Source organism: Cariama cristata, unplaced genomic scaffold (assembly GCF_000690535.1).
Source record: "Cariama cristata isolate BGI_N322 unplaced genomic scaffold, ASM69053v1 scaffold2081, whole genome shotgun sequence".
Taxonomy (NCBI): Eukaryota; Metazoa; Chordata; class Aves; order Cariamiformes; family Cariamidae; genus Cariama; species Cariama cristata.
Window position 1 is genome coordinate 115,249 of NW_009598484.1, and position 15,256 is coordinate 130,504.

General features: G+C 34.7%; 1 protein-coding gene across 1 annotated transcript; it reads right to left on the reverse strand.

Annotated features, from left to right (window-relative positions):
• Positions 1–440: 440 nt before the first annotated feature.
• LOC104168628 (low-density lipoprotein receptor-related protein 1B-like) lies at positions 441–10,289 on the reverse strand. The gene is made up of 7 exons (XM_009709283.1): positions 10,223–10,289; positions 9,634–9,710; positions 7,720–7,858; positions 7,373–7,463; positions 4,778–4,922; positions 3,647–3,745; positions 441–1,101 (listed from the first exon to the last, which is right to left on the reverse strand). Exons 1-7 carry the CDS (start codon positions 10,287–10,289, stop codon positions 961–963), a joined length of 759 nt encoding a protein of 252 aa, XP_009707585.1. The 3' UTR covers positions 441–960.
• Positions 10,290–15,256: the final 4,967 nt, after the last annotated feature.

Consider the following 15,256-nt stretch of genomic DNA (forward strand, 5'->3'; position numbering starts at 1 on the left):
AACAGGTACGACTTTTTTGTGATTGTCAAAACTGAATGCTGTGATCATCTGTGTGTGCTTAAGGTTTGGGGTTTGGTTTTTTCCCTACTGCTTGGTATGTGTTGGGTAATTATTAATCCATAAGTAATGCATGTTATTAAGTGAATAAACATATAAAGCATGTGTAGGCAATGCCCTCTTGTGCTCTAGGGTGGCTACTGTCCTACAGGACTGTTGGAGTTCATATGCTTTGTCCCACGGCAAGTAAGGTTTCAGCTTCCAAGATATATCATTACTATGTTCTATAAGGTTTTAATAAATACAAAGCTTGTTTACATGGTATATATGTTTAGTATATCATGTACAGTCACTGAATTTCTGAAACATAATCATTGTGTTCATGCAGATCATTAGATGTTTCATTTCTATAGTCTCGTTTACTTCTTGGCAACCTAAAGCTAATTTAAAAGCAAGTTATGTTTGTTTGTGAAAAGTTATCTAGCTTTACCAGGATCTGAAGAGAAATTCTAATGGGCACAAAGAAGAGAGTAGACCGTTCAATCATTCTTTCACCATTTAAAATAAACAAAATTACACACTGTACTACAGCTTCCAGACTACATAATGAAAAAGTGCAGATACCATCTTCATTGATTAAGTAGAACCAAAAAAGTTCATAGAAAATAGATTGCTCATTTTCACGCTACAAACGAATATGTTGTTTGCAACTTTAACAAATTTAAAGGTGTGTTATTTCAGCAGCATTGTTGTAAATTGTACCGTAGTGCAGCTTCTTTTTCATAAAAATACCTTACAAATGGTCAGTCAAAAGTCATCAGCAAAAGAAAAACCCAGAAAACAATCAACCAAACAAAAAACAGAGGTAATGCTGATGCCAAAACAATTATAATACTGTTGGTACATAGAAAAGTAATCCTTATATTTTATACATTTATACAGAGTATAAAAGGTAACAGCAGATTATGCCACAGTCTCCCTTATCCCAATATCTATTTTCTTTGGAAGGAGTTCTCTTCTTTCATCAACACTTGCTAAGGAGTTTCGACAGTTTTGTCCATCCATGTATAACTTTGCATATACTGGATTGGCGTAATTTGTTGGCTGCAGAGAAATTAAGCATACATTAGATCAGTCGGATTAAGCAAAAATAAACATTTATGGAAATGGAAATGGTTTTGTTAAAGCAAGAACAAGTACACATAAAATATAATTGGACATATTTAATAGATACCTGGACTTCTGCAAACCTGATGAGTTAATTATTTAGTTAAAAAATAAATTCTTGATGACACATGCTATTAAAATAATCAATGACATGACATGCAGCATATTATGATATTAAAACCATAAAAACAATGACAAAAATTAAAACAAAAACCTTGAAAAATGTCTCTGAAGTTGACTTGTCCACCTTATTACACTGGAAGATTTCAGAATAGATATGAAGAAGTTTATAGAGAAGGTGCACTGTGAGACCATGTGACAAGTTTAACAGTAGAAAACTGCAACCAGCAGTTTCCATATATTACCTGTTCTAAGACATCAGCATCCCATCAATAGCTGACCATGTTTTCGAATTCTGTGGCCCAAATATACAACATGATTTGACCAAAAATTCAATACTTTCGTAATGTAAATTAAACTTTAATAATAAACCAGCATAACTGTTAATATAGCATAGTAGTTACAGATTGAGAAGTATTTTCTCAACAATTTTGGTAGTTTGGACTGCAATGAAAAAAATCTATTAAAATGAGTGGTACTTCAGTATAGGACAAGTCCATTTTTAATTCTGCAAAGCACTGTAGTAGAATGAGAAATCTCCGGAGCGTGATGCACAGAAGGATGTATAACATGGATGAAAACTTACTCTCCTATCATCATGCTAAGGAGAAAGCACTATCCAAGGTTTATCATGTAAACGTCTCCACTAATTCCTTCATACTTTGTGCCTTTATTAGTTCCTAGAAGGCCTTTGCTATCCAACTAGATGTTTGGCTTTTTACCTATAACTGGAAAGGGTACCTGTGGTCAAAATTTTCCTCTTTCTTGTAACTAATGCAACAGCACAGCTTTGCTTACACAAATACTGAGTGGAACACCAGTAAGCTATAAAATAGGTAAATTAATTTGTTTGGTGTATATAAGAAGTAGCTGAACTTTAAATTACGCAAAACAGAAGCGGGTAGGTTTTCTTGACTTGCAAATATCCTGAGTACACCCTGGGTAACAAGAAATGAAAGATATCTAGAATCTTAGTTCTTCCTTTCCCTGTCGATCAATATAATTTCTGAGCCTAGGATACAGATATTCCTTATGCCGGCTAGCTATGGCAGCTAGTCATTTAGTTAGTTAAAAACTGCCTATTCCATCTGTAACAGGTGACAAAGTGACTGCCTGGTGTTTCACACTTGGCTGGAATGGAGGCAGAAAAAGGTGTGTCACATTTATTCAAAAAAAAAAAAAAAAAAAGAAAGAAAGAAGCAGCTATTCTTCTATAGTAATGGATCATAAATATGCAATCAACTGCTGTAGTAATTTGTGAGAGCAAACTCTCAGTTACACCTGTCTGCCCCCATTGAATTAGAGATCTTTACATTTGTTGTAATGATTATAATCAGAAATTTAGGAAAACAGAAATTTAGTTTTATTTCAATTGACAGGACTTTTTATTTCATTGACAATCATTATCAAGGATGACAACCACAACAGAAGAGAGACACTTGGCATCTACATAGTGCCTTATGTAGTTATCAAAATTATAAATAATAGTAGGCTCTGTCTCATGATACCTCTTTGAGTGGGTACGGATAGCATAGTGCAGTACAGTGAGGTACAGAAAGTGACTTGAATAACAGAAAGAATTAATGTTAGCGATGGGCATATATTCTAGCTTTCATCATTCATGGTTTTGTGCTCCATCAGAAATATACCCTATACAAATTGCTAAACTTCCAAATACAACATATTACAATCATGCACGAACGCAAATGGCACAAAAGATGAATATATATACCAAGGTACATGAAAATGAATGTCATATTGATGCCCCTTTTTAATATTTTAAATTTCCATGTTTGCAAACTTCATGCTAATTTGTAGTAAAAATCTCATGGTTTAGAAGTAACTATTTTATGATAAAAATTGATTGAAAGCTGAACAATCGAAATACACATTACAAATATTAAAGGAAATGGTTCTTTTTAGTGTGTATCAAATTCCTCTAAAATAGACTTGTTTTCATTTATTTGGGAACATTTTTCAGTTTGATAAACTTCACTGAATGCCTGTAATTACATATAAATTGCAAACATATAAAGATGCATGGCTGTGAATGCTATGCTAAACTTACATAATGCTATGGAAAAGCATCACATTGGTTACTGGTCTCGCGTTCCTTTGCAAAGACACATTTGCAGTTTTAGAACATGTTACAATGATGGGTACAGATGAAATTTTGTATGAGGAGAGGAACCCTTTATTTCAAACATAAAATGTATTATTTACTGTCATTCTTCTTTCCATTAGAAGAAGAAAAACAAAACTAAAAACACACAGAGAATGCCTCTATTCAAAAATGACAGACAAACTTTCTTTAGAAAGGGGCTGTGGTGGAATGAAATGGATTTGAATCATCATTTCTCACCCCTGTCGATAGTGGTCCTTTCAAGTCAGAGTTTAGGTAGACTGATGGAGCTGTGTGGGGAAGCTTGAATGCAGTGGGCCCTCCCCCTATGTATCTGGCCTGTATAAACAGAAAATTTTAGTTTCTGTGCTAATAGAGCATTTTCCATGTGTACTTATCAACACTGTTTAAAATAAACAGTGGATCGATTAAAAACATTATTTTAGAGTGATCTACAGTTAAAAAGATCTACTTACAGGTATTCTTCAGCATGAAAAATTCTTGCATTCAGTACGAGAATAAAATTCAGCATTTTAAAATCATTTTCTATTAAGGTTTAGAGCCAGACTTCACAATAAGCATTGGTTCAGTTACTCTTCCTCCAGTGAGTAACTCCATTTTCAGCTTACCTCTTGTATTCAGCACACTGACTATGTGATTCAGCGATGACATTCCTAGAGCTAACAGTAATCCAGTTATTGCTTTGTCAGAAATGCCACAGAATGATGGCTGCCCTTTGGTGTATGTCTGATTACGGAGCTCTAGGAAAGATATCGCAGCATTATCCTGTTCATCCCATGTCACATCACTCAGGGAGTTCAATCACTGAAGAGTGGTGCTGCAGAAGCGACAGCATCTTTTACAAGAAAATGATTATATTTACTAGCTTTGTGTAAACATTTAATCTATCTGTCCAGCCAGGACTCTGAATTCTTTGTGTCTTTGGAAGTTTTCATGTATGAAATAAGGTAGTCTTATATGTATGCATACACTCTTTCACGCTTCAAATGGTAGACTGTACAATAATATATTTCCATTCAGTATTTGTGACTAGACTAAAAAGATAGGTTGCAATTTGGTAACTTAAGGCAGATGTGTCTATGACAAAAAACTCATTTTGTATTTTAGTTCTACCTCTGTTTTGGTAAAATGCAGGCACTAGGAAAAATGTCCATCAGGAAGCATCAGACTTCAAAACAGCTGTTAACATACACATGATATTTATTCTAAAGAAATACAACTTACCATTATATTCATTAACTAAATCTAAACATCATTATTTTATGTTTCTATTAATTACATTTAGAGTTAAAACCTTTGTAAGACACAAAATAAGTAGTGGCTTTGCCACTAGAAAAAGAAAAAAATTACCTTTTCTGCAGTTACAGTAAAATCTGAGGCTAAAAGACCACCTTCACTGTGATCATGGCCCACCTCATACATGTTATATGATGGATTGCCAATTTCTACATTGATTCCTCCATTTATAATGGGTTGTCTTCTGATTGTTTTTGTCCTGTAATGCATAAACACAAAAAAACAGAAGCTAGTGACTTTTCAAGTGATTTCTTGGATGCTTCATTTTAAAATAGTACAAATTTTATTTTATTTCTTATTAAAAACAACAGGATGAAAAAGCATTTCCTGCAGAGACAATCCGAAAATCCTTCCATTTTTCAAACAAAGGAGCAAGATGAGTCTATGTGTAGATCTCACATAAGCTTGAAGTAGCTTTTTATTGTTTTTCTCAGTCTGGCTGTAGTGGTATGAATTTACACAAAGTGCTAACTCATTGTCTATAACCCTGACTCCCTCCTATTATTTCCAGATTTCCCTCACTTCCCAAGGAAAGCCTTGCAAATTCATTGCAGATTCCCTGCAGTAACGAAGATGGAACGAACATGAGTCATGTTCCCTTGCTCATGCATTTCACTTCCATTTGAAATCAGTTGCCCAAAGTCAGTTGCAATCTAAGGACAAGCAAATGGTTTTATTATGACGCATGAAAAATGTATGAACTTCTTGTAGTTCCAGTTTGTATTCCCTGTCAGTGGTTATTGGAAAGGTGAAGTTCAACTTGAATTTTTTCAAACTTTATTAAAAGATAGAGTCTTATTTTTAACCTTGAATTAGGTATCAGTAAAGATAAGTGATTGCGTTGAACTGTTTCAGTTGCTGAATTAATTTCTTTTAGCTAAGGAGGTTATTTTAGTCTGAACAATTGAAATAATCTCGAGAGGGTAGTTTTTCCCAATGCAATATGTTTTCTAGAGTTACAAGGGAATAATAGGGAGGTCACAGTCAGGATGATAATAGTTGAGTCCTCTTGTTTGGTTGAGAAAGATGCAGTCAGTATCTGAAATCCAATATACTCAAAGGATCTGCATTTATCAGAAATGGCATAGAAAAAATATTTCCTAAAATAAGCACCTATCTGTACTGTACAAGTGTTGAACATTTATACCTAGTATAATTTAATTTAAGACAGTTGTCTTTAAAGAGATAAAAAAAAACCTAAAATAATTTTCAAATACAAGTTTAAGAAAAAAAAAGTTCTTTATTGGAGGTTAGTTCTATTTCTCTACTGAAGATCTATTATTTAACAAGTTATTCTCAATAAAGTAAAAAAGTTACAGATCAGCAAGTGGTTTTCAGGATCTGGCTATCACTAAACTTGATTTTTAGGTACAGCAGCACGTAATGACATCCATGGAGCCTGGTAGGGTCAGCGTTACTAACAGTATGGTCAGGGAATGTATTTATCTTGTTGGATTTTCAAAAAAGGATTTAAAAATTAATGCTTACCAGTTAGCACCAGAGTGTGCAGGGGAGATGCTATGTATGATGCTAGATGATGTTGATGCTATGTATGATGCTATGTATGATGCTAGATTCACTGGTTTAGTCTGGAAGACTGAAATAGTCTTATAAATGGTCACATTTGCAGAAACAGCAGATTCATCACATATTTCTAAAGGACTTTCCAAAAGAAAACATCATCTTGGTTTCAGAGGTGGGGTAACAAGCCCCAGGAGAAAGACAGACAGCTGCTCAAGACCAACCAGTTGGCCAACTATAGGCATGAAGTAAATGGTTTGCTGTCTGATTCCCACTCCAGGTCTTCCCTAGTTGGCCATGTCTATATTACTAGGAATCTTTCCTTGTTAAACCTGCATCGCCACTAACATCACTTTCTCATTTCTCTGAATACAAGAAAGTTAGCAACTCACTCAGGTGTCTGCATACAGTAGAAACAATCTTGCTTCCCCTGCCACCCAACATGGCCTTTGAATAAACGGCCAAAGTCAAAATGTCTGCTACACTCCTCAAGTTCATTATCAGCTCTAAGGCAGCTAAATTCAAGAGCACAAAAGATTCACTGTTCAGTGTTGGATTTTGGCTTCTGACGCAAGATACTAAAGAAATACAGTAATGATGACAAGGCTTGGGACTCTACAGTAGATACTTTGAACATTGTTTACATCTTCACTATAACTTACATTAAATTGAAAAGAACTACTCAAAGTAAGTAAATTGAAGTAAACTGTAAGGAGAAACTGGAAATTCTGCACGGGCTCTATCTGAAAGCATTTGTAGACATGAACAATATTAATTATGTGGTTCCAATCAAACACATTAATTCTGTTTACTAAGTTCACCAAGTCTCTGGATAAAATTATTAACACTTATATAGCCTTGTCAAGATTGAGCAAAATGGATAAGAAAAGAACTACATTTTCTTATCTACTGTATGTGGAATATAAGTATAAATAATAGACATGATTATTCCAGCAAGAATCAAAATGTAACTAACTCACTGCATCCAGAAACAAGTTTGGGGTTGTTTGTTGTGTTTTTTTTATAACATCTGCTCAACAAATATAAAGCAAATCTTTTATATCAAAAAGATGCACATACTTTAAAGATTTACTTTGTTACTTCATACATGAATATAAAATTACTTACCTTCGTTTCCTTTTGCAAAGAAATAGTCCAATTACCAGAGTAGTGATCAAAGTCACCAGTAAAACAAGAGGAACAATGATTGCAATGCTTCCTAAAACAGGAAAAGGAAATATCATTGAATACTCACAGCTACAACTAATAATTTCTTCACAGCCGTAAAACAGTTAAATTAATTTAAAAAGAATAATTTCCCTCACCAACAAATGCAATTTCATGTGATGAGCTTCACTGATTTGATATTTTAATGCTGATCAATAAAAGAAAATATCATTACAGATAACGGTGAACACACAGGTACTTTTAGCACAAACAAATCAGGAGCTTCCTCTTTCTGGATACCAATATACTTTGGACTATTTCCCTGCCCTCATTTGCAGCGATATCGTATGAAGGTGTGTAGAATTGCTGAACAATTTGGACTGGAGAGGCACGGCCGTTGACTTTAACTGCCATCATCATCTTCAGTAGTTTCTTTAAGTCACGCAACTGTTAATTTAAAATATTCAGTAGGTATGGCTCTGATTGAAGAATTCCATTATTAGCATTTATATGTATTTATTACTTTTATTTGTGGGAAAATGAAAAGTAGTAAGCAATATTCATTTCTAGATGGTTGGTGCATTCCTGTATTTTACTGCATTGTACTTGAGAGCCAATAATTTTGTTATGTTGATATAGGCAGTCAAGGAAACTACAATAATGCTTAATGTAGCAGAAAAACAGTGCACAGATCAGACAGCGATGTTAAAGGAGAGGAGGGAACAGGGAAGAAGAAAATGGGCTTAACATTATATTGGCAGAAAACTTCACTGAAATGAGACTACCTGCAAGAATAAGGTCAGCAATTGTACCCTTCTAAGAATTTCTCAGCTTTAATATAAGTATCTGGCAATAGAGAACAAATAATTTTATGCTATAAAAAACTGGCCCTTATAAACTACAGGACTCCAGTATAAAGTCAATGTGGAATGACATGCACTTCCTTTAACATCGCAACCCTTAACTGGTGGAAAACAAAAAAAATTGCTGGTTGTTTCATTGGTTACATTTATTGATTTATTAAAAAAAAAAAGCTGTTGGCAGTCTCTGCTCTGCATTAAACACAGTCTAAATAAAACATTGAAAAATATGCCTTGAATTCTGCCTGAAGGGTTACTGAAAGCCAAGGCAGATTGTCAGAGGCCCAAAATGAAGTAGTACTGAGTAAAAACTTGAACTACCCTGAGTTCACTTCAGCTTATGAAGATTCAGCATGTAAAGGGCATTACAACAATGCTATTTTAGGAAAACATTTGATGAATAACTGGATGAAGTCTTACTTAGGAGGCAAAAAAATCCGTTCCTTTCGTCTCGGCAGTTAAACATTCAAGAAAAAAAAAAAAAAGAAAAACAGCCCACCAGGCATGAATTGCCATCTGGTGACCATGGTGCAGCCTGGGGTCTAGGAGCCGGAGCAAGACGAATACTCATTTCCCACACCATAGCAGGTATTCCCTCAACATGAAATACTGATCTAGATTCTGGCTGCTTTTTAGCCCATTTCCAGCTTGTAAGTGTTATTTCACTTGTCTGGATCGCTAGGAAGATTTCATCTAAGCATCAAGCTGACCTGAATAGTGGGCAATTCATTTTACTGCTCCAGTTGGGTTAAATGTGACCAAGAGACGTACAGCAGGGTACCATCAGCATACTCAATGCACCGCAGGGAACCTTGTCCAGTTTAAACTGCCAATACCATAGCAATATCGCCCTTTTATGCTTATAGACATGTTTAAAAAAAATATGACAGGAGCTATTCTTACTTTCAGCATGATTTTCACAGTAGGTAAAATTCAAACCTCAGCAGACAGCCAATACAAAAGTTATGAACTACTTACAACTCTATTTTTGATGCTTTCAGTAGGATTTAAAATGGTCAGAGGTCTCGTACTAGTTCTCTGCACAGCAGTGGTATCACCAAGCACTTGCCACTTGATACACTTCCTTTAAGAAAAGTGCAGGCTAGCCCTTGAAGCACAGTGTATAGGATATGGCTTGCATCCAAACCACCTCATGAAACACTAAATGTCAATCAAAAAGTCGAGCGAGAACTCCTTTTGGGGTTTTTTGTTTGTTTTGGTTTGTTTGTTTGTTTATTTTTTAAATGAAGGTAACCAGCACATTTCATGACAGAAATTCACATTCTAAAATATCACCAGGTTAAAATTTCTGAACTGAGTCAAATTTGACAAGTGATAGCAGTTATCTGAAGTACTACTTACTTGTACTGATATTGTCAGACTTGCTGCTTTTGGGAGCTGGCCTCTCACACTGTGTGCCTGACCAGTTGGCTGAACATCTAAAAGGATCCAATTAAGATGGTAAAGTTAATAGATGTCAGCTATTAACACACTAACCTATTAAAGAGACCACTAGTATCTTCTTAAGAGCTACACGAATGACAACAGTGACTCCATAAAATAAACAATAAGCTTCATGGAAGGAGTCAGCAGTACTCTGCCATGGCACTTCCAACATTCTGAGTACATTTTTAGTTTAAAACTACAGCTTTGTATCTTCAATTCCTGTTACTATCACTGCTATCTTCATTCCAGAGTCCTTTTTTAAAATTCTTGAATAACAAAACAACAGGCATAATCAACAGTATATTAGCATCCTATTAAACCAACTACCACCTACAACACAATAATGAAAGAGCACTTGAGCTGGATCCACACATAACCAACTTAGTCCACCAAGGCTTATTCGCTAAGGCACTTTGTTTGCACCGTGTTGTTTTAGGGTCAGTTTTGATCTAGAAGTTCTAACAGCCACGTCTGTATTACACAAAGCACATCCGACTGGACATACCACACGCATCCAGTAACCTGCAGTATCCACACCAGTCGGCTCCTTCCATAGTTCTGCTGTCCCCCATTGCTCTGGATAATGCAAAGTTCTTACAGACCGGGTTGTAAAGATTTATTTGAACAATTAAGACCTATCTTTGACTAAGATTCACAAATTAACCAAAGTTCCCCTTTTGTTTGCTTTTAGATTTAAATGTTTTCCTGAAATTTCTACAGTTTAATGGCTTTATCTTTGTAAATTTTGAACTATATAACTAGATATGTATTTGCAGAAATATATATATGTGTGTGTGTGTAAGCAGGTGTGAGAGTTAAAGCATAAAGAGCAGTTCTGAAGGGACAGGAGTATCTACTGGTTTCAGAGGGTCGTGAATACTGTTTATGTTCTGAATATATGCTTCACAAGCCAGGTGCCTGGATGAGTACACAGTTATTCTGCTCTGATTTCCTTGTGTGAATATCAATATGCAAATATTTCTTCAGTTGCGATTCAGAATGCTCTCCATGCATACAAGCAAACACAAGGAGTCCATGTATGCAGACTCAGCAAATCCATCAAAAATGGAAACAAATACCTGAACGAAATTCAATTGCTTATTCACCCTGCTGTAAATATGATGAAGTTTACTACAGAACCTCAAACTCTTCTTGTGGAAACAGCAGGAAGTAGTCACTTTTCATCTCTCTCTCTTGCATATTGTGCAACGAATCATATTTTTTCTAAGTATTTTTGAATTATTTATGAACTGCAACATGGTTTATCTTTAGAAAAATGCAATAGAGCATTACCTTGCACGCAGTTCTCAGAACTACTGTTATCTGACGCCTTTCTAAGGATCTAACAAATTGCAGAGTTTAGAGGTGGACACGCTTAACGATTGACATTGTTCTATAATACAAAAAGGTTTGGGAAGGTACAAAATATTCCAGACAAAATTGTGGAATTCTTACAGGAGAGCCCTAGTCAGCTTTGCTGGTGATGCCTTTGACTCTCTTTTATCTTTGCAGATCACTACAGAAGAATGGCTAATTTCTCTCTTTGCTCCTAAGCCTATTCCAGCACAATCCAACATTCAGATAAATCTCTTTACTGAGTTTCATATTAAGTTTGAACTTTTTTGGGGGAACTAATTTCATTTTTTGGCTGGATATGTTGTGAAGGTGCTTAACTCAAACTCTACAGAGGTAAGGCACAGATAGTCTTTAAAATAATTGGTAGTTGATTCAAAACTTTTCACACAATAGATAAATTGCATTATAATTTAGAAGTTCTTCATGTTTATTGAAATAAGTTTGTTTACTTAAACAAACATGGTAAATACACACAAATTTCCTCACTGCAAAGGAATCCCCCCAATTACTAATTAATTACAGACATTATGGTTCACAATGATACATTTTAAAACTCAACCCAACTGACACTTCCACTCCTGCTTACCACCCCTTCAGCACATTCTAAGTCACACGGAACACATTATTTTCATCTTTTTAAAGTTGCATCTGTTCCATTTTTTTACAGATCTCTTTTTAGCTGTTATATCAAATGGAAATGATTACACTGACAGCCTACCTTACTAAGACACTATTCAAGGAACTTATTTTTTCAAAAGATCACTATTCAACACACGGCCGCAAAATAAGTTATCTCCATTCTTGTAGAGAAACACCATACGTCTTTATACTTAGAATATTCTACTGCGATTCAAACTGTTGGCATGTGACAACCATGAAATAAAGTCTTTATATTTCTTATTGGAAGTTTTGCATCCTTGCTATTGGGTTTCAGCTTCTGTGATTAAAGCTTGCTATGAGAGGCAATTTTCATTTAATACTACATCACTGAAAGGGAAAGATTCCTTTGAGAGTTAGATGTATCTTAACTTTGTACCTAAATCCTTATATTCTTTACCTATCTTGGCATTTTATTTGTAAAAGTCAGCAATATTGAAACACTTTTGAGGCAATTTATAAAACTCTCATAAAACCATGATGGCTAGTTGCCCCTTCATTTTCATTTTTTCCAAATGCTTGCTGTCTCCAATAAACTTCAAAGGGACTGAAGCTGACAGGATGGAAATAATTTCCTTCTAGACTTTGAGGTAAAACGATCGCCCTTTTATGGTCCAGCAAGCTACAAAAGGCTTGTCTTGGGCAGACAGAATAGAAAAAGAAATAAAGCCCAGGGGAAAGGTATGTGGTCTGCAAGGGAACTTGACACAGAAAATTAGCCACGAGCAGGCATATGAATAATGATGGGGTTGGGACATGGACAATTGTTCATGTAGGAACATGGGAGGTGAGCAGGTCTTAAGTAGTTTCAATTGTCTTCAGATACCATAGACAGAAATTGTTCTTAATAATAACATTTTCTGCTATTAGGAAATTTAAACTCAGACTGTCAGTATCTAGAATGGGAATTGACTTCTGGTTCAATTTGATGTACAGTTGTTTGTACCTTTCCAAACCATTTGGTACCAGAAGCTTTTGTTCTGTAGCACTGCCAACAGTTGTATGGTCAGAGATAGGACATTTGCAGTACGGGCAAACAAAAAAGCACTAACGAAGGAGAACTACATAAAGTCACTGGTTTCTTCTTCATATTATTAAGAACTGTGAAGAAAGAACAGTGATGATGCCTAATCCGAGCTACACATAAAGAAATACAGATGTAAAAAGATGGGGAGCTTGACAGCGAAGGACAGGCTGGAGACAGCTGAGTGCTGCAAGCTGCCACGGTGAACATCTTAAGGTGCAAATCTCCAGTTCCCAACAGAATCAGTGAACAAATCAAAGTGCAACAATATCATAGAGAATACAAATATAAAAAATGAAAGCGAATGTAGTAAATAGAGGTTGTACACGGTCTGCTGCAGGGTCATTAATAAAACTGTGCTACAGCTCTCTGTGTTACAATTTAGTTCTACATTTAGAAAGCAATGATTGCTTGGGAAACACATTTTGAGACACAGAATGCCTATGCAATAGGAATTATTTATTTTGAGGCAATTGTATTACAAAGAGAGATGTTTTAAAAACTTTAAACTGAAATTATAAAGGTGTCCCACTTGTAATGAGGAATATTTAGAATTAAGATATTTACTTTTCAGAGATTGTTATAGAATCTATTCATGAGCGAAAATGTCCCTCTCCTCTACTTTTGTATAACCCTTACAGGTCAGTGCACTGAAACACTCTAAACTCAGTTATACAGGCACTTGACCAAAAGGAACCATTTGATTATGAAATGTCTGAACAAATAGAAAAAAACTAGTAAAGCAGTTAATTTGGTGGCAGTGTGCAATTTTTTTCATTTTTGTTTCTTTTTTCCTTTTTTTTTTGTGCCACAGGCATTGTCATAAAAATATAATATAGCAGACATAATATGCAGCTAAAAGTGCTTGTCTAGACAAGTGCTTTCCAACTCAATACACCAGTGTGTATCAAAAAATGACAGAAAGCAGCATTGAAAGATTAATCTAGAAGTATAACAGAATCTGTGAAACAGTCATTACAAAATAGAGGTGGAAGGGGAACTGAAAATGTCTCTTACCTATAAATGATATTTCTTCATTATATGAAGTAATTTTCTAACTTTGCTTTTCTTTTTAGTCACAGCATAGATAGTAATGTATAGTAAAACATCCTAATGAAAGTATCCAGCTTCTCTATTTTAAGAACACTTACATTAAAATTTCACTGAGACATGTTTTATCATTAATATTAAAATTATTTGTAAGACAAGGGAAGAGAACATCTGGATTATTGTTATTTCCTCTCTGTATTAAATTCCCCTGAAAGACAGAAATCAAAATAATCCCCCTTTCCCCCCGAGACTCTGTAGGATGACACAGGATGACAAAAATCCTTGCACTAAATCAAATAATTAAACTATTCCTTCTAATAAATTTAGCAACGCTTTGGGAAGTATTGTTTCTTCATACAGGGAGCTGATATTATAGAGTTACACCCACAGATAAAGCCTCAAACATACAAAGAACTTTCATAACAATGAAAGACCAAAAAACCCACCCCAACTTTGATCAAAAGCACATCTTGTACCTTATCTTATGTTGTAGGGTTTAATTATTCTCAAATAATAACTATTCCATAGTTATTTTATACTTGAACAGACCACATTTTAGTATTTTTGTCTCATGAGCATCATTTGGTATCTTTATAAGGAAAACAAAGTGAAGGAATTCAATGTAGAAGGTAAGGGATAGAAAATTTACATTACTTGAAAATGAAATACGTATTACTTTGCAATCCAATAAATTAAGAACAGGAAAATTGCATAATCCGAAAGCAGGCAAAACAACAGAAAATCTGTATTGAGGAACCCCAAAAAAATCTTAAATTCAGTAACAACACACATGAAAAAGTAAAACTTTAAACATGAATTTTAATTTTTGCATGACATTACTATATACCAATCATCATTCACATTGCTGCTGTCAGCAGCAATGTGAACAAGCCTTCAGATGCAACTCAGCCTCTCTCATCCCAAGGTAAGAAAAAGTAGTAACTGAGGGTCATTAAACATCATGCTGTTAGCAATATGTGTACAGTACATATGCTATACAAGTATTAACATAGAGTAAATATATAGAAATTAAGCATGTTTAAATGACTACTACTGTAGCTGAAATTACACTGAGCAACAAAGCAAAAGGAAGAGATTGAAATAGTAAAAAAAAAAAAAGAATGAGAGATGACTGGATCAATAGACATGTGACAAACCACATTTTTCTCTCCTTCTCACAGAGGCAAAGTAAGCAAGTTTTATCGGAACAATTTTAAACTTATGGACAAAGTATATCTGCATTACAGCCTAGTTAGTAAATGTTCAGTAAAAAAATTTTAAAAATATAAAAAACATATAGTGAGATATATATATATATATAGCGCTATAATCTGTTGATTATGTCCAAATTCAAGACATTTATAACAAAGGTATTTTCAGTTGAAAACGAAAACTTTCAAAGAGCTAGCATAATATTGTGAAATTCCTGTGTCCTGGTTTGGCTAAAACAGG

What these genes read in the sequence shown, in the direction of transcription:
- LOC104168628 (XM_009709283.1), bottom strand. Translation starts at nt 10,289, where the DNA reads ATGGGGGACAGCAGAACTATGGAAGGAGCCGACTGGTGTGGATACTGC. An exon ending in GTCTGACAATATCAGTACAA is followed by an intron (nt 7,859 to 9,633) that starts GTAAGTAGTACT and finishes TTAAATTAACAG; the next exon opens with TTGCGTGACTTAAAGAAACT. An exon ending in CTTTGCAAAAGGAAACGAAG is followed by an intron (nt 4,923 to 7,372) that starts GTAAGTAATTTT and finishes TATGCATTACAG; the next exon opens with GACAAAAACAATCAGAAGAC.